The 20161-nt window shown below is 39.3% G+C and overlaps 1 protein-coding gene across 4 annotated transcripts in view; it reads right to left on the minus strand.

Annotated features, from left to right (window-relative positions):
* Positions 1-543: 543 nt before the first annotated feature.
* LOC479185 (zinc finger protein 25) overlaps positions 544-20161 on the minus strand; it is a 35009-nt gene continuing 15391 nt past the window's right edge. For 3 of the 4 annotated variants that reach the window (XM_038533791.1, XM_038533790.1, XM_038533789.1), the window contains 4 exons: positions 6712-6838; positions 6318-6413; positions 4229-4292; positions 544-3778 (listed from right to left, as the gene is read on the minus strand). In XM_038533791.1, the coding sequence (XP_038389719.1) occupies positions 2728-3778; positions 4229-4292; positions 6318-6413; positions 6712-6745 (1245 nt within the window). In that variant the 5' untranslated portion in view covers positions 6746-6838 and the 3' untranslated portion in view covers positions 544-2727. The remainder of the gene's footprint in view (positions 3779-4228; positions 4293-6317; positions 6414-6711; positions 6839-20161) is intronic. The other variant, XM_038533792.1, reaches the window with a different exon arrangement.

The following is a 20161-nucleotide window of genomic DNA, read 5'->3' on the forward strand; positions in this document are numbered from 1 at the left end:
GAAGGTGGCGCTAAACCACTGAGCTACCCAGGCTGCCCGCAAATTTGCTTTTATAGGAGGTTGAAATGAAAAAACTCTAAAGGCATAGTAGCTATAATCAAGATGGCATGTTCATGTCAGTGGTGGGTATAATATTGGTAACAATATTGTATTTGAGTATTCAGAAGTTATATAGATAAGAAACCAATTACTAAATATCACAGTAGGTGTTCATTAGTGGTAAACAGCAGAAAAATCAAGGCATGCTTAAGAAGCTGAGCATCTCAAAAGTTATCATTTGGAAGTCACAGACAACTAGTTGGCAGTGCAGCATTTGACAATCATATGAAGTTTAGGCAATAAAATCATTTTACTAGTGCTGTAATAATAGTAATGTAGATAACTAGTAATGTAGGTGATGGAGTTGGGTATTGTAAGGTTTTTGTTATTAGATTATGTTAAATATGATATACAGATCATCATGGGATAGTGAGAAAATTCTAAAATGATATGGGGAAACTGGCCATTGACTTGGAAAAAATATTTTAAGTAGGGACCAATTAATTTGTTTTAATTTACACAATGTTTATTTCCTACATGTACTGCTACATTCCATCAGAAAATGTTCCATTTTTTATGATAATTCAACAAACAAAACACATTTATTTGAAAAAAATTCTAATGTTTAGGCTTTTAACATATAAATACAATGTACAAAATAAATACACTGCACAAAAACCACCCACCCACAAATTGCTGTGTGCATTTCTCAAACACATAACCTATATAAAAGTACATCCTATACATTGTTCTGATGTTTTCAGCTCTAGGTAACAGAAAAATTTGACTTTGTAAAGTGCCAGCAGTAACTATTTTAGGCTCTCTGAGCCTTATGATCTGTGTTAGAACTACTCAACTCTGTTCTTTTAGTGCTAAAGGCAGCCTCAGGCAAAACAGAGACAGATGTTTTTTTTTTTTTATTAGTTTTCTAATAAAATCTTATTTATGGGCATAAATTTGAATATAATTTTCGTAGGTCACAAAATAGTGTTTATTTTTTTCCATCTATTTAGAAATGTAAAACCATTCTTGGCTGTAGGCTACAAAAGTGGGCTTTGGGTCACATCTGAATATCTGAATCATTTGTTGGAAAATGCACAACCAAGCCAAACCAAGGCACTATAGCAATAAAGTGAGTGATCCATGTTGGTAGCCAACCTTTTTTTTCCAGCATAACTCAAGAAATACAAATTATAATTTTAATAGTATCTAACATATGCTTTACTTGTGTCTCAGACACTATTCTAAGTGCTCTAAAAATATTAACTCATTTATACCTCAAAGCAATCCTAATGTTATCACTTCTCTTTTATAGAAAAGGAAACAGAGGCACAGAGAGGTTAAGTGGCAGTCCCCAGGCTGGAATTTGAGCCTTGGCAGTAAGAGCCCAGAGTCCACACTTTTAACTACTACCATGTTGCTTCTACTATGAAGAAAAAAAGTAGTGATCAACATTCTTAAAACATTCATACAAAATTCTAATGCAGATAGCTCTGCAATCTGTTAAAACATCAACAGTAAGATAAGTATTACTTCTTTACATAGCATTATTTGTTTTTATTATAGAGTGTTTCCAGCTGTTTTTAAAAATAATTCTGGTCTTTTCTTATGAATAAATGTGTTCCTAACGTAAAATTTGGCTGACCATGAGACAGTTGAAAATTTTACAAAAACACATTTAGGTTCTTTCTGAAGGATTAGTTCAGTAACATCTACATTCATTTAAAAATGCCAGGAAATAGAAAAAGATGCATTACAATTTTAAAAGAACATCACACTTAAAATACACATAAGAGTAACAAGAGGAGTCAACGCTGAGATGTAATGTGAAATACCCTCACATACATGAAAACTACTGAACCAAGGCTACATATTTACCTGTGTACAATTATGGATGGGCTCTACATGCACATAAACATCCATAAGCTGTCTTGTAGTGCACTGACACACATTAGTTGTACATACTAAAGGATTCTTCACATGTTTGTGAGGATGTCCCCTGGTTTTCTCAATGTGTTTGTGCTTTTTTAAAAGCTTTAAATATCTAGACATTTGTAGGTTTCTTTAAAAAAATACTCCAGAAAACAAAGCCCCTCAGAATCCAGTTGCTACAACATGACTTCGGGTGTTACTCAGTATAGATTGTCTCTGAATTTTTGTTCGGAAACTTTCACATATTTGAAATGCCTACAAAGGTTCTATCCTGGCATCAGAGATCTGAAGTTCACTGAAACCTCAATTCTCAATAAAACCTTCTGTACCTGTTACAATCTGTGCCTTTGAGTGTTCCAAGTCCACATGGTGTAAAAAGTTTCTGAATGCTCAGGAAGGATACTGGTAGGAGCTTCTTATTTGTGAGCTTTTGGATGGTTGCCCTGACAGAAAATTTTCTGACATTGAATTTTTGTTATAGGATTTCTCTCATGTGATTTCTATGTTATGCAGTATAGTGTGACTTCTAAAACATTGGTCTCCCTCATGTTTTACTATTCGTTGGTTGTCTAAGACTTAGTGAAGTCTGACATATGGTAAAAATCTCTCCCTTATAAAGAATTCCTGTGTATTTCCTTTCTGTCAAGAAAGACTGAAATTTTTCTAGATAGATGATATTCCTAATTTTTTAGTCTTGTGTGAATTATCCAATTATTCTGAAGGATGACTGCCTAAAAAATTCCCACTTCATATTTATCAGCTTTTCCCCTCTGTGTGTGTCTTCTGATGTGCAGTAAGTTTTGATTTCTGAATAAAAGTTTTCCTACATTCCTGACATTCATAGGGTTTCTCCCCTGTGTGTTTTCTCTGATGTATGATAAAATGTGACTTCTGAGAGAAGGATTTCCCACATTCCTTACATTCATAAGGTTTCTCTCCCGTGTGTGTCCTTTGATGTAATCGGAGGACTGAATTCACAGAGAAAGATTTACCACATTCATGACATTCATAGGGCTTCTCCCCTGTGTGTTTTCTCTGATGTTTAGTGAGGTCTGATTTATAGTAAAAGTTTTTTCCACATTTATTACATTCAAAGGGTTTCTCCCCTGTGTGAGTTCGCTGATGTACTGTGAGGGCTGACTTCTGGTAGAAACATTTCCCACATTCCTTACATTCATAGGGCTTCTCTCCTGTGTGAGTTCTCTGATGAGTTTTGAGGTGTGAATTTCTGGAAAAGAATTTCCCACATTCCTTACATTTATAAGGTTTCTCCCCTGTATGTGTTCTCTGATGTACTGTGAGGTGTGATTTCTGGGAAAAGGATTTCCTACATTCTTTACATTCAAATGGTTTCTCCCCTGTGTGTGTTTTCTGATGTACCATGAGGTATGCCTTAACATAGAAGAACTTCCCACATTCGTTACACTCAAAGGGTTTCTCTCCTGTGTGTGTTTTCTGATGTTCTACAAGGTGTGGCTTCTGGTAGAAGGATTTCTCACACTGATTACATTCGTAGGGTTTCTCCCCTGCGTGAGTCCTCAAATGTCTACTAAGAGATGACAGGTGATAGAAAGTTTTCTTACATTCTTTACATTCATAGGTTTTCTCTCTGGTGTGAGTTTTCTGTTGTACTGAAAGATCTTCATTTCTAGAGCCAGATTTGTCACATTCCCTGGTTTTGTTCTTTGAATGAATATGCTGATGTATTACGAGGATAGACTTCTGACAGAAGGACTTCCCACATTCATTGCATTTATGGATTTTCTCTCTGGCATGAGTTTGCTGTTTTTTTGTGAGTTCTCCATTTCTAGAGAGAAATTTCCAAATTCAATAATGTCTAAGGCATTCTAGCTAAGAACCAATCTCTAGAGATTTTTCCCATATTGATTAGATTCATATTCCCCACTATGAATGTTCTCTGACAGACATTGTTGTTTAACATTTGGTAGAGGGAACGTTCCCTTGCATTGTATCCAGACTCTCTCAAATGCCTGAGATCTACTTTGTGTACCAAAGCCTCCCTTACTGTGTAACTCAGAAAAATTAAAAGGCTACTTTAAAGTTTGAATCTCTTGGTCCTAAATAAGATCTCCATTATGGAAGAGAGCTTTCCCATTTGCATTATATGTTTTGGAATTCACTTCAGTGTTAGTTTTCTCACATTTAATATTAACTAGTGCTTTCCCACTTCCAGTACTCCTATCAAGACTTTCTTATTACAAGGCTTCTAATCTTAAAACTGAAATCTTGGACTTGCCTTGAATTTTCGGTTCGGCTTTCCTGGTATCTTGCTCCTAGGTCATGAATTTTCCATAGGTCTTCTACAAAGGAATCCAAAATTTATTTTTTTTTATTTTTTTATTTTTTTAAATTTTTTTTATTTATTTATGATAGTCACACAGAGAGAGAGAGAAGAGGCAGAGACACAGGCAGAGGGAGAAGCAGGCTCCATGTACCGGGAGCCCGATGTGGGATTCGATCCCGGGTCTCCAGGATCGCGCCCTGGGCCAAAGGCAGGCGCCAAACCGCTGCGCCACCCAGGGATCCCAGGAATCCAAAATTTAATACCATATAAATCTTAATGTATTATTATGGTTGTAGAGTTGATTTTTAGGCTTCAGGTCAATCTCCCCAAATAAAGGACCTCTCAAATGCAAATTTCCTCTATCCTATTTGTTTAGAAAAAAACATAAACATTAAAAACTTCTGTAGCAGACCAGGGAAGAAACGTGGTTATAAACCAAGTACCTCTAACACTTTATAAAATGGCCTTAAAAACTCAGAGGAAATGTTAAGGAAAAAAAATGGGGAGCAGAGAACAAAAGATATTCAGAGTACTGCTGAACAAGACTCAGAATGCTGTAAGCCCATGACAGACAAGGAAAATTAGTAGACACTTGTGTTCACTGGAAATATCAGGAGAAGATGAAAGTGGATGAAAAGCTAACAGGTCTTTGTCAGCTGAGATCTAATTTGCTGGGATATTTTAGCAGACTATAAACTTCTACTTGATTTCCTCTGTATCCATAATGACAGTTTAAATGCTAATGCTTGGTGGAAGGGGAGAAGGGCGGGGGGTGGGAGTGAATGGGTGACGGGCACTGGGGGTTATTCTGTATGTTAGTAAATTGAACACCAATAAAAAATAAATTAAAAAAAATAAATAAATGCTAATGCTAAAGTGATTTTGTGAGAACATCAGTTTCCCGGTCAATGGAAGAAGAGTTCTACACTTTGGGCTCTCACTCTCCATCTAGCTGGCTTAATTTTCACTGGGACAGTAGATTCAGGAATGCATATATGCAAAAGGAAAGATGACTAAAATGCATAGTGCAAGCCATCATAAAACAGGATGAACTCCCCTTTGCAGCAGAGATTTTCAAGCCTGACCACCAAATACTGCATGTCCAAAGCAGTGCTATCCACCACTCAACACCAGTCTTACTCTGCTTTCATAGTTTAGTTCCCACATCACTGCTTCTATTTACTGCATACGGACTTGTACAAGGCTCACTGGGACACAGAGGAAACGAGATCCTGTGTGTCTGTGGTCTTAAGAAAGGATGAGCCCTTGCAGGAGTTACAGAGAAGAAGACTGCCTGTCTCTTGTTAATGCACATTGTCTTTCAACAAATATCTAGTGTACAACTAATAAGTACTGGCATTGTTCCTGGTCCTGGCAACATTTAAGTGGACAAGTCAGAAATAAAGAAAGCATTTAAGGAAGCAGATCATCCTAGTTGCTTTTTGGTTTGTTTTTAGTTTTTTAAATCTTAGTGTTAACAACGCTCCATGTAAGGTATGGTAGATTTTAGAAGGGATAATTAGTACTTTGTGTGAAAGACAGACCTTATCTAAAAGGAAGTACCAACTCTGAAATAATATAATTGATGAAACGCATAAAGATTTATAATCTGAATTTAGAGTTTAAAGAGAGAATAAGAAGTTAATAAAACTGGTGCTGAGACATTGTTAGTAAAGGGAGAGAAAAGGCATTTGGAGAAAAATTTATCAGCAGATTTAAGATTTAACACTTTTAAGATTATAGTGTTCTAGAATTCCCAATATCTGTAATTCTAGAAAATAGACAAAAATTGAAGAAAAGGTTAGGTAGAGGTTAGATATTCTATACAGGAAAGAAAAGTAACTATTTTTAAAAGTCTGGAACTTATTAGAAGGAACTTCTGTGGAAAAATTAAAACTCAAAGTGTGATTTATGTTGCTTGCATATGCTCATCAAGTGTCCTTGGTCATTTCCAGAAGTATCCAGCATTTGAATATATTTCTGAAGGCAAAAGGCATCAACCACCTCACTAGCAACAGAGGCCACATAGGTCCTCACTCACCTGGGGAATTCCAATGTGGAAATTCTACTTCCAGTATCCACGGTTGTTTTCCTTGCTTCAGCTTGAAGACTGCATTCGGCTTATTCACATGGTAACCTATTCATGGAAAAGTATATAATATAGATTACTTGGAATTTAGGGACTCTGAAGGATAAGGAAGTACCATTTTAGGAGAACAATAAAGGTCCCACTTAGGCTTGGCATATTTAGATTTAGATTTTTTTCAGTGGGGAGGGTTGGGACACAAATATTTTTTTCTCATACCCAAAATGGATTCATCAACCTTGACCTCAGAAACAAAGCTAATATTTTGCAGTCCTGCAGAGACCTTTCCCAGCAACTGGGAAAGGAAATGCAAAGTACTGGTAGTTACATATGGGGAAGTTTTTCTCACCCACTGAGATTAGGTGACCATAGTTCTCTTGCATCACTTCCCTGTATAAGGTCCTCTGAGCAGCGTTCAGTAACTGCCACTCTTCCCGGGTAAATTCCACAATGACATCCTTGAATGTTACTGGTCCCTGTAACAACATATTTCAGTTCAAACTGAAGTAATCAGAGTAGAGTACTGCGAAAGAATTCACATAAACTAGCTGGTAACAGTGCCAACTATAAAGTTTCCTCTAGAAACTTAACATACTTTGCTACATAGATGAAACATTTAATGTGTATTTACTGAGACGCCACCCATGCCTGGAACTCTTGTTGGAGATACAAAGATGAATGAAAGCAATTATTCCTGCTGTCAAAGAGCTTACAGTCTGACAAGGAGGCAAAGATGTAAATGTATGAATGTAATATGTATAGCTGGTACTCTGACAGTATCTTGTATGTATAAGATACAAGATGGTCACAATAAGGATGGGTATTTGCATTGTGTATTATCAAGTCAGATTTTATTAGGTAAAATAACGAACTTGTGGAATAAAGAAAAGAGAATTGGCAAAGGCCTTGATGGTGACAAACTGCAAATTTAGGAAAATAACAAATAAGACAGCATACTATGGGAATAGGAAAAATTAGTTAGAAGGCGATACACATCAGTCAGGTAAAAGAACATGGAATAATTCTGAATGTGACTGTAGGCCATAAAATACAGATTTTGCATACTTAATTGGTACCTGCTTATTAATATATATTTATAATTATTTATTAAAAATTGACACGTTTTGTTTTTCTGCTTATAAGAAAGAAAAATATAAATAGATATTCTATTTCACACTATTGTTACACTTTGTGGGCTGTCCTGCACATCTTTGGGATGGTCACCCATTCACTCTGTACAGGGAGCCACTGAAGAAACAGATGTTAAGTACTAGAGTTACAGGAGTAGACTGGTAGTTTAGTGTTTTGAAAATTAAGTAAATTAAGAGGCATGTGTGAACGATAAACATTTAAAATAGCAGGAGTGGGGACAAGAAACAACTTCACTGGAATTGAATAATTACTGAGAGAAGACGGAGGTTAACTCCCACAGTATCTATATAGTTTGATAATAGCTAGAACCATAATGCTAATTATTTTCAGTCTCTCATTTTTGTTGACAGGACTATATAAGACTGAAATTTCCTCCAATCATTGCTTTGCTTATATTCTATAGAATCTGGAATATAATGGGAAAACTTGAAGAATTCCTTTGCTGAATATAAATTCTTGCTTCATACTTTTTTCTTGAAAACATTGTCCTGCTATTGTTTTATACATATGTTGCTAATAAGAGTTATGTCAGTTTTATTTTTTCATTGGTGAGTGATGTGGACTTTTTCCCTGTGACCTAGAGGACTCTTTTTTTTCTCTACTTTTGAATAAGTCTAGTAGTTTTATTAGAATCTCTCTTGGGTGTTTACAATTCTGGGTCAGTTCTCTCTGGCACACAGAGCCTTTTCAATATGTAATTCAGTTTTTCTTTTATGGAAAGTTTCCTTGGATTAAATATTAGCTTTCTTCCGCTATTTAGGTGTTGTTATACAGGGATTCTACCTTAGCTCCTATTTGTTACTCTCTCTTCCTCATCCTTGTCGATTCTTACCACCACTCCCTCCCCCACTCCATGGCCTCTTTCAGTTCTCCTTCTACATATCATTTATCATACTTTCATTTATCTTCTCCCGCAGATGCACTGTAATTTAATCTGACAGGATTTTCTTTTCTACTATTTCTTTCCTGAGTTATTTTGCTTATATTTTATATTCACTTGTTTTTCTCAGTTTCTGAGTCTTTAACCTCTGGATTTTAAAGTTATTTTACATCTGAAACTCCTTAATATTGGAAAGCTGTACTCTCCTCCGCTTTGTTTGTCTAGGGGAGGAGAGAGGACATCAACTGAATAAATGTCAATTCATACATTCTACTTTCTTCTAATTTTAGTATTGTATGCATGCTGAGTAACATTTTTTGATCATGATCTCATTTTATGGTGGGGAGGGATGAAAGTGTTAGCCTCGTCCTTTGTTCAGAAAACTCTGTTGGCATAATATATTCACATTCTTGAAGAAAACAGCAGTATGGGGGTGATGTCTTTAGATTCTGTAATAATGTTTTTTTGTTGTTGTTGTTGTTTTTAGGAAACTAAATTTCACCTTCTTGTTTTCTTATTTGCCTTCACTACCAAGCAAACAAGGGATTCGACTTCTTTTCCTCTGTGTTGCTAACTTCTTAAAGCTGCCATCTGTGTTACTGCACACATTCTAAGTCCCTTCTTTTTTATTTCCAGTGCCAGTACTTGGACCCCACTATCTCAGACCTCTCCTCCATCTCCCCAGTCAGGGTGGGTTGGGTGCCTCTGCTTGTGGCAATGCTCACTTGATGTTTTGTTGCTTTACAACTATGACATCACCATCAAAATTTTTCTCTTCCATCAGTCCCCTCCTGACTTCCTGCTGTGGGGTAAGCTCCAAGCTGCTTTTGCCCATGACAGTGATCTCTCAATTTATACATGAACAGAGGTTTGTCTTCCTAGCTATATCATAGGAGGAGATTGTGCGGTGTGTAGAAACATTTGTATTTTGCCAACTAACATTATTCTGTGGCAACTAGGAAATCCATAAAGGAAAACTGGAAAACAAGAAAAAGAATCAGTTGGGCAGGAGGAAGCAATGAGCTGAATTCTGTTCACACTGTGAAGTGACCGTGGCTGGAACTATCCATATTGGCAGAGATACATGTAAGTAAATTTCCACAAATAATATTGTCACATGTATAGAAAATCGGGATTCCAGAAGAGTAAAAAAAATAAAAAATAAAAAAATAAAAAATCTAAAAGCAACAATATTCAAGGTTATGGTAGGAGAAACTAGGCCAAGACTGAAACCTGACAGAACTTTTCTAAATATAAGGGCAGGCCAGGAGGAGAGTGTTTAGGAAGCCAAAGAAAGATTCACAACTAATGGGCAGTTATAGTTCAAAACTCAAATGTAAAAGTCCAAGGTAGAGTAGCTTGGTAAGTGCACAGCAAAGGAGTAAAAGCTGTAATCATTGAGCATGACAATTTGAGAAATTATTGGAAGACTTAAAATTCATTAGGGAAGAGAAACCAGCTTTTGGACACATATCCTAACAGCTCAGGAAAACATCTTTGCTCAGAGTCAAAGGGCTGGAATTTGATAAGGACAGCAGAATGACTGATTTAGTAGGGAAACTGATCAAAGCAAAGCTTGTGTGATTCCTTGTTCCCACTCCCACCTCCTTTATTTATTTATTTTTTTAATTTTTTTTTAAAGTTTTTATTTATTTATGATAGTCACAGAGAGAGAGAGAGAGAGACAGAGACATAGGCAGAGGGAGAAGCAGGCTCCATGCACCGGGAGCCCGACGTGGGATTCGATCCCGCGTCTCCAGGATTGCGCCCTGGGCCAAAGGCAGGCGCCAAACCGCTGCGCCACCCAGGGTTCCCCACCTCCTTTTTTTAAACAAAAACAGCATTTGGTAGAAAGTAAAAGCTGGTGAAATGAGCTCACCATATAAGGAGAGGCATTCAGGGGCTTGTAGTATGGAAACAAGCAGACCAAAAGAGAAACACAAAACTATGTTCTGCGCACATAGACATTTTATTCCTTTTTAATACATATGGATTTCTTAAAAGGCAACACTTGTGATGTAATACTTCTAAGTACTATGTTCTTATAGTATAGCTGTATCACGTCAGCAATTAAGAGAATAGCTAAGAGAATAAGAATAAAGCTGACATGTGACTTGGTTCTGACATATGCAGAACCAAAGATGAAGAAGTATCTTCAAAGTTCTAATGGAAAAGATTCTGAATCTAAACTTTCATGTCCTGCAAAAATTTTCATTCAAGGATAGGAAAAAAAAAAGTTTTCATAAACATAAAGGTATTAAAATCATACAAAACTATGCACATTTTCTCCAAAGAACTAGACTATGCATAAAAGAAAACAAGAAAGAAAAGCACGTGGCAAATGAGAAATAACAGCTAACATTACTAAGAACCTACTTCTGGTATAGCCATAACAGGAAGCTGTGGAAGTTAAATTGGATTGCTTTCAGAGACACTGAAAAGAACTGGTCTGTTCTGTAAACTAAACAATCACATTGTCCTTTCTAGATACTGGTAAGTATGTTAGCAAGATACATCTTTTCATGGAATATGCACTGATGGACCATTTTCTGTCCAGAAATCTTAAAATAACTGAAATCATACAAAATAAATTCTCTGACCACTGCTGATTTAAAATTAGAAATTAGTTGAATCTGGTGGCTCAGTCCATTAAGTGTCTGCCTTCAGCTCAGGTCATGATCCCAGGGCCCTGGAACAGAGCCCCACATTGGGCTCCCTGGTCAGCAGAGAGTCTATTTCTCACTCTGCCCCTCCCACTGCCCATGCTCTCTTGCTCTCAATTAAATAAATTAAATCTTTAAAAAATTAAACTTAGAAGTCAAAGGAAATAATAACAAAGTTATCTGGAAAATTGCCAAATATTTGAAATAATGTTGAGCACTTTGTTTAGTGTTACTGGAAGACAATGACAAAGTTAGTTCCCTGAAAGATTAAGAAAATTGATAGTTATATCCAGTATGACCATGAAAACAAGTTAACAGTATTAGAAATGAAAAGGGGAACAATTCCTTCAGCCTTACAAATATTAAAAGACTAATAAAGCAACACTATGAGCAATTCTAAGCCTATAAATTTGAGAATTTAGATGAAATGGACTAATTGCTGGAAAGTAACAAAATTCCATATCTCACTCAGGAAGAAATACCTAAGCTGAGTAGTCCTATATCTCTAATAAGTAAATTGCCTTTGTAGTTAAAAAGCTTTTGAATGTGAATGATGTCACAAGAAATGGTAAAGTAGAGAGCTTCAAAAATGGGTCCCTCCACTGGGGCAACCATTAAGGTACTGACAAAAATCAGCCATTTCAGAACTCTAGAATCTAAGCTTTAAAAACTAATGAAAAACTTAGAGCAACGAGGGATGTACTTAAGAAAGCAGCTGCTAAATTTGAAGAAAGCATTGTGGTATTTCTGCTTACCCACCTACCAACCCCCTCTCCAGTGTAGCAGGGGCAGTACGGACAGGGCCAGCGTTCTTGGTGCAGCTTGACAGGGTTGAACAATATAGACTGTGTTCAAAATCCGCTGTGTTTTGATCTGTCTAGTGGTTTCCTGGTGGATGAGTGCAGAGGCTTGCCTTCATTTTGTCCTTTTAAGGCTGGAATGGCATTCTGGGCCAGACTCCGTTAAAAATATGTAAGGACATATACTATCTGTGGCCATGTGGAGCAAGGGGTGATAATGGAACAAGCACAGACAACTCCAAATGCCCAGGAAGGAGGAAGGTGAGGAGGAAGATACTAGGCAGAACAAGGGCTTTGAAGGACTATAGTGCATAAACCAGGGAATCCAGAGAGCAATGTGCATGCCCAGGGCTGGACACAGGCTCAGAAAACACTTGAGAGAACACTACGTTTATATGCATCTCTGGCTAATTTTTGGACTCTTCAAAAGAGGGGAAGGCTAAGGCAGAAGGGTAGGCAGCCTGTGTTGAAGGAGTGCCCTATCTTAGAGCCAATCTATAAATATCAAGTGAGTATTTGATTTTTCTTTTTGGTTCCAGAAGTTTAAGAAAATCTGTCAGATCACTAGATAACCATTGAGATAATGGTACAGAAATGACAGTGACCACACATGACAAGGAATATAGTGTTTGAAAAATTGTGCAAGTAAACATGAACAACTATAACCTTTAGCAAGCAACAAAAGCAAACCCTGGGGAAGTGGATAATTTGATTTCCAGAGTAACCACATTATAATATTTAAAATATTATACTTTTTAAAAAAGATTTTATTTATTCATGAAAGAGAGAGAGAGAGAGAGAGAGAGAGAGGCAGAGACCCAGGAAGAGGGAGAAGCAGGCCCTATGCGGGGAGCCTGATGTGGGACTCGAACCTGCGACTCCAGGATCAGGCCCTGGGCTGAAGGTGACGCTAAACCACAGAGCCACCCCGGCTGCTCCAAAATATCCATACTTTAACAAAAAGTTATAAGGCATAAACAAGTTGGCCCATTCATAGGAAAAAAAAATTGATCGGAATCATCCCTGACCTAGTAAATATATTGGTTTACTATAAAAAGTTCTTTTAAGTATGCTCAAAGGGCTAGAGGAAACCATGGACAAAGAACTGAGGGAAACTAGAACAATGTACGTACATACAATATCAATAAAGAGAAGTTATAAAAAGAAACCATGAAGAAATTATGAAGTTCAAAGGTACAATAACTGAAATATAAAATTCACTACAACAGATCAAAACAACAGATTTGAGCAGGCAGAAAAATCTGTAAAATTGAAGATAGTTGAAATGAGTCAGTCTGAGGAGCAGAAGGAAAAAAGAATAAAGACAGACAGAACCTAATGAACTGTGGGGGCACTAATACCCATAATGACAGAAGCAAAATGGGAGTCCCAGAAAGAGAAGAGGGAGGAAAAGAGACAAAATATTTGAGGAAATAATGGCCAAAACTTCCCAAATTTGATGCTAGACATAAATCTCTCCATATAGGAAACAAAATGAAGTACAAAAAGGATAAACTCAAACAGCTCCATACAATACATTTTAATCAAATTGTCAAAAGTCAGAGACAAAAATCCTAAGAGCAGCAAGATTCTCAATATGATTAAAGCAGATCTCTCAACAGAAACCGTAGAGACCAGAAGGCATTATGAACATTAAAATGCTGGGAGAAAAACTTGTCAAATGAGAATTCTGTATCCAGCAAGACTGTCCTTCAATAATGTAGGAGAAATTAAAAGGCATTTGAAGATAAAGCTAAGTGATTGGATACCTGGATGGCTCAGTGGTTGAGTGTCTGCCTTTGGCTCAGGTTGTGGCCCCAGGGTCCAAGTCCTGCATTGGGCTCACCACAGGGAGCCTGCTTCTCCCTCTGCCTATGTCTCTGCCTCTCTCATGAATAAATAAAATCTTAAAAAAAAAAAAATTGAAGCTGAGGGACTAGTAGACCTGCCCTACAAGAACTGCCACGGGGTGGGGGGTGAGGGGGTGAAGAAATACCAAAGGGAGTTCTTTGGATTGAAATGAAAAGACTAGACAATTTTGGGCCAGATGAAGAACATAGGTAAAGGAAACCAGAGATAAATATGAAATCTGTATTATTGTGGTTTTTTTATTTCTTTTTTTTTATATCCTATATGGCTTTTAAAAGTCAAATGAGGGGGGGGATCCCTGGGTGGCGCAGCGGTTTGGCGCCTGCCTTTGGCCCAGGGCGCGATCCTGGAGACCTGGGATCGAATCCCATGTCCCCCAGGGCATGGAGACTGCTTCTCCCTCTGCCTCTCTCTCTCTCTCTCTCTCTGTGTGACTATCATAAGTAAAAATTAAAAAAAAAAAAAAGTCAAATGAGGGGGGATCGCTGAGTGGCGCAGTGGTTTGGCGCCTGCCTTTGGCCCAGGGCGCTACCCTGGAGACCCGGGATCGAATCCCACATCGGGCTCCCGGTGCATGGAGCCTGCTTCTCCCTCTGCCTATGTCTCTGCCTCTCTCTCTCTCTGACTATCATAAAAAAAAAAATAAATAAATAAATTAAAAGTCAAATGAGGGGAGCAGGAGCAAGATGGCGGAAGAGTAGGGTCCCCAAGTCACCTGTCCCCACCAAATTACCTAGATAACTTCAAACCATCCTGAAAATCTACGAATTCGGCCTGAGATTTAAAGAGAGACCAGCTGGAACGCTACAGTGAGAAGAGTTCGCGCTTCTATCAAGGTAGGAAGACGGGGAAAAAGAAATAAACAAAAGGCCTCCAAGGGGGAGGGGCCCCGCGAGGAGCCGGGCTGAGGCCGGGGCGAGTGTCCCCAGGACAGGAGAGCCCCGTCCCGGAGACGCAGGAGCTGCACCAACCTTCCCGGGCAGAAAGGGGCTCGCAGGGAGGTGGAGCAGGACCCAGGAGGGCGGGGATGCCCTCGGGCTCCCGGGGACACTGACAGACACCTGCGCCCCGGGAGAGTGCGCCGAGCTCCCTAAGGGCTGCAGCGCGCACGGGGGACCCGGAGCAGCTCGGGGGGCTCGGGGGCGGCTCCGCGGAGGGGGCTGCGGGGCGGGAGCAGCTCGGGGGGCTCGGGGCGGCTCCGCGGAGGGGGCTGCGGGGCGGGGGCAGCTGGGGGGGGCTCGAGGGAGGCTCCACGGAGGGGGCTGCGGGGCGGGAGCGGCTGTGGGGGGCTCGGGCGGTGGCTCCGCGGAGGGGGCTGCGGGGCGGGGCGCGAATCCAACAGCACAGGCCCGGGAGCACAGGGAACCAGGACACAGCCCAGGATCCCGCCACCCCCAGGACAGGCAAAGGCCAGTAGGGCCCAGGACAGCAAGGACGCTCGTGCCCCGAGCTGAGCAGATCAGTGGCCCCACCCGAGGAGCATCCAGGCCCCTGCAGACTGAGAACTCGGTAGTTACTGTGGGAGCTGACTCCAGGGCTCCAGAGCTGGCCGCAGCCACTGTGTTCCTCCAGGGGTCTCACAGGGTAAACAACCCCCACTGAGCCCTGCACCAGGCAGGGGCAGAGCAGCTCCCCCAAGTGCTCACACCTGAAAATCAGCACAACAGGCTCCTCCCCCAGAAGACCAGCTAGAGGGACAAGTTCCAGGGGAAGTCAAGGGACTTAAAGTATACAGAATCAAAAGATACTCCCCCGTGTTTTGTTTTGTTTCTTGATTTGTTTGCTTCCCCCACCTTTTTTCCCCCTTCCTTTCTTCTTCCTTCTCTATTTCTTCCTTTTTTTTCTTCCTTTTTTTTTCTTTTTCTCTTTTCTTTCCTTCTTTCTCTCCTCTCTTTTTCTCCTTTTCCCAATACAACTTGTTTTTGGCCACTCTGCACTGAGCAAAATGACTAGAAGGAAAACCTCACCTCAAAAGAAAGAATCGGAAACAGTCCTCTCTCCCACAGAGTTACAAAATCTGGATTACAATTCAATGTCAGAAAGCCAATTCAGAAGCACTATTATACAGCTACTGGTGGCTCTAGAAAAAAACATAAAGGACTCAAGAGACTTCATGACTGCAGAATTTAGATCTAATCAGGCAGAAATTAAAAAATCAGGGATCCCTGGGTGGCGCAGCGGTATAGCGCCTGCCTTTCGCTCAGGGCCCGATCCTGGAGACCCGGGATGGAATCCCACATCCAGGTCCCGGTGCATGGAGTCTGCTTCGCCCTCTGCCTGTGTCTCTGCCTCTCTCTCTCTCTCTATCGTAAATAAATAAATAAAATTTAAAAATCAATTGAATGAGATGCAATCCAAACTAGAAGTCCTAATGATGAGGGTTAACAAGGTGGAAGAATGAGTAGGTGACATAGAAGACTAGTGGATGGAAAAGAGGGAAACTGAGAAAAAAAAGAGACAAACAATTAAAAGACCATGAGGATAGATTAAGGGAAATAAACGACAGCCTGAGGAAGAAAAATCTAAGTTTAATTGGGGTTCCCGAGGGCACCGAAAGGGACAGAGGGCCAGAATATGTATTTGAACAAATCCTAGCTGAAAACTTTCCTAATCTGGGAAGGGAAACAGGCATTCAGATCCAGGAAATGGAGAGATCCCCCCCTAAAATCAGTAAAAACCGTTCAACACCTCGACATTTAATAGTGAAGCTTGCAAATTCCAAAGATAAAGAGAAGATCCTTAAAGCAACAAGAGACAAGAAATCCCTGACTTTTATGGGGAGGAGTATTAGGGTAAGAGCAGACCTCTCCACAGAGACCTGGCAGGCCAGAAAGGGCTGACAGGATATATTCAGGGTCCTAAATGAGAAAAACATGCAACCAAGAATACTTTACCCAGCAAGGCTCTCATTCAGAATGGAAGGAGAGATAAAGAGCTTCCAAGACAGGCAGGAACTGAAAGAATATGTGACCTCCAAACCAGCTCTGCAAGAAATTTTAAGGGGGACTCTTAAAATTCCCCTTTAAGAAGAAGTCCAGTGCAACAATCCACAAAAACAAGGACTGAATGGATATCATGGTGACTCTAAACTCATATCTTTCAATAGTAACACTGAACGTGAACGAGCTTAATGACCCCATCCAAAGGCACAGGGTTTCAGACTGGATAAAAATGCAGGACCCATCTATTTGCTGTCTACAAGAGACTCATTTTAGACAGAAGGACACCTACAGCCTGAAAATAAAAGGTTGGAGAACCATTTACCATTCGAATGGTCCTCAAAAGAAAGCAGGGGTAGCCATCCTTATATCAGATAAACTAAAATTTACCCCAAAGACTGTAGTGAGAGATGAAGAGGGACACTATATCATACTTAAAGGATCTATCCAATAAGAGGACTTAACATTCCTCAATATATATGCCCTGAATGTGGGAGCTGCCAAATATTTAAATAAATTAATAACCAAAGTTAAGACATACTTAGATAATAATACACTTATACTCGATGACTTCAATCTAGCGCTTTCTACACTCGATAGGTCTTCTAAACACATCTCCAAAGAAACAAGAGCTTTAAATGATACACTGGACCAGAATGATTTCACAGATATCCACAGAACTTTACATCCAAACGCAACTGAATACACATTCTTCTCAAGTGCACATGGAACTTTCTCCAGAATAGACCACATACTGGGTCACAAATCGGGTCTGATCTGATACCAAAAGATTGGGATCGTCCCCTGCATATTCTCAGACCATAATGCCTTGAAATTAGAACTAAATCACAACAAGAAGTTTGGAAGGACCTCAAACACGTGGAGGTTAAGGACCATCCTGCTAAAAGATGAAAGGCTCAACCAGGAAATTAAAGAAGATTTAAAAAGATTCATGGAAACTAATGAGAATGAAGATACAACCGTTCAAAATCTCTGGGATGCAGCAAAAGCAGTCCTAAGGGGGAAATACTTCACAATACAAGCATCCATTCAAACATTCAAAAACTGGAAAGAACTCAAATACAGAAGCTAACCTTATACATAAAGGAGCTACAGAAAAAACAGCAAATAGATACTACACCCAGCAGAAGAAGAGAGTTAATAAAGATTCGAGCAGAATTCAACGAAATCAAGACCAGAAGAACTGTGGAACAGATCAACAGAACCAGGAGTTGGTTCTTTGAAAGAATTAATAAGATAGATAAGCCATTAGCCAGCCTTATTAAAAAGAGAAAGAAGACTCAAATTAATAAAATCATGAATGAGAAAGGAGAGATCACTACCAACACCAAGGAAATACAAACGGTTTTAAAAATATATTATGAACAGCTATATGCCAATAAATTAGGCAATCTAGAAGAAATGGACGCATTCCGGGAAAGCCACAAACTACCAAAACTGGAACAGGAAGAAATAGAAAACCTGGCCAATAACCCAGGGAGGAAATTGAAGCAGTCATCAAAAACCTCCCAAGACACAAAAGTCCAGGGCCAGATGGGTTCACAGGGGAATTCTATCAAACGTTTAAAGAAGAAACCATACCTATTCTACTAAAGCTGTTTGGAAAGATAGAAAGAGATGGAGTACTTCCAAATTCGTTCTATGAGGCCAGCATCACCTTAATTCCAAAACCAGACAAAGACCCCACCAAAAAGGAGAATTACAGACCAATATCCCTGATGAACATGGATGCAAAAAAGTCTCAACAAGATACTAGCCAATAGGATCCAACAGTACATTAAGAAAATTATTCACCATGACCAAATGGGATTTATTCCCGGGACAGAAGGCTGGTTCAACACTAGTAAAACAATCAACGTGATTCATTATGTCAGCAAGAGAAAAAACAAGAACCATATGATCCTCTCATTAGATGCAGAGAAAGCATTTGACAAAATACAGCATCCATTCCTGATCAAAACACTTCAGAGTGTAGGGATAGAGGGAACATTCTTCAACATCTTAAAAGCCATCTACAAAAAACCCACAGCAAATATCATTCTCAATGGGTAAACACTGGGAGCCTTTCCCCTGAGATCAGGAACAAGAGAGGGATGTCCACTCTCACCACTGCTATTCAACATAGTACTGGAAGTCCTAGCCTCAGCAATCAGACAACAAAAAGACATTAAAGGCATTCAAATTGGCAAAGAAGAAATCAAACTCTCCCTCTTTGCCGATGACATGATACTCTACCTAGAAAACCCAAAAGCCTCCACCCCAAGATTGCTAGAACTCATACAGCAATTTGGTAGCATGGCAGGAACAAAATCAATGCCCAGACATCAGTGGCATTTCTATACACTAACAATGAGACTGAAGAAAGAGAAATTAAGGAGTCAATCCTATTTACAATTGTACCCAAAAGCATAAGATACCTAGGAATAAACCTAACCAAAGAGGTAAAGGATCTATACCCTAAAAACTATAGAAGACTTCTTGAAAGAAATTGAGGAAGACACAAAGAGATGGAAAAATATTCCATGCTCATGGATTGGCAGAAATTAATATTGTGAAAATGTCCATCCTACCCAGGGCAATTTACATGTTCAATGCAACCCCTATCAAAATACCATGGACTTTCTTCAGAGAGTTAGAACAAATTATTTTAAGATTTGTGTGGCATCAGAAAAGACCCTGAATAGCCAGGGGAATTTTAAAAAAAGAAAACCTTATCTCGGGGCATCACAATGCCAGATTTCAGATTGTACTACAAAGCTGTGGTCATTAAGACAGTGTGGTACTGGCACAAACACAGACACATAGATCAATGGAACAGAATAGAGAATCCAGAAGTGGACCCTGAACTTTATGGTCAACTAATATTCGATAAAGGAGGAGAGACTATCCACTGGAAGAAAGACAGTCTCTTCAATAAATGGTGCTGGGAAAATTGGACATCCACATGCAGAAGAATGAAACTAGACCACTCTCTTGCACCATACACAAAGATAAACTCAAAATGGATGAAAGACCTAAATGTGAGACAAGAGTCCATCAAAATCCTAGAGGAGAACACAGGCCACACCCTTTTTGAACTCAGCCACAGTAACTTCTTGCAAGATACATCCACGAAGGCAAAAGAAACAAAAGCAAAAATGAATTATTGGGACTTCATCAAGATACGAAGCTTTTGCACAGCAAAGGATACAGTCAACAAAACTAAAAGACAACCTACAGAATGGGAGAAGATATTTGCAAATGACGTATCAGATAAAGGGCTAGTTTCCAAGATCTAGAAAGAACTTATTAAACTGTACACCAAAGAAACAAACAATCCAATCATGAAATGGGCAAAAGACATGAAGAGAAATCTCACAGAGGAAGACATAGACATGGCCAACATGCACATGAGAAAATGCTCTGCATCACTTGCCATCAGGGAAATACAAATCAAAACCACAATGAGATACCACCTCACACCAGTGAGAATGGG

Source organism: Canis lupus, chromosome 4 (assembly GCF_011100685.1).
Source record: "Canis lupus familiaris isolate Mischka breed German Shepherd chromosome 4, alternate assembly UU_Cfam_GSD_1.0, whole genome shotgun sequence".
NCBI classification, from domain to species: Eukaryota; Metazoa; Chordata; class Mammalia; order Carnivora; family Canidae; genus Canis; species Canis lupus.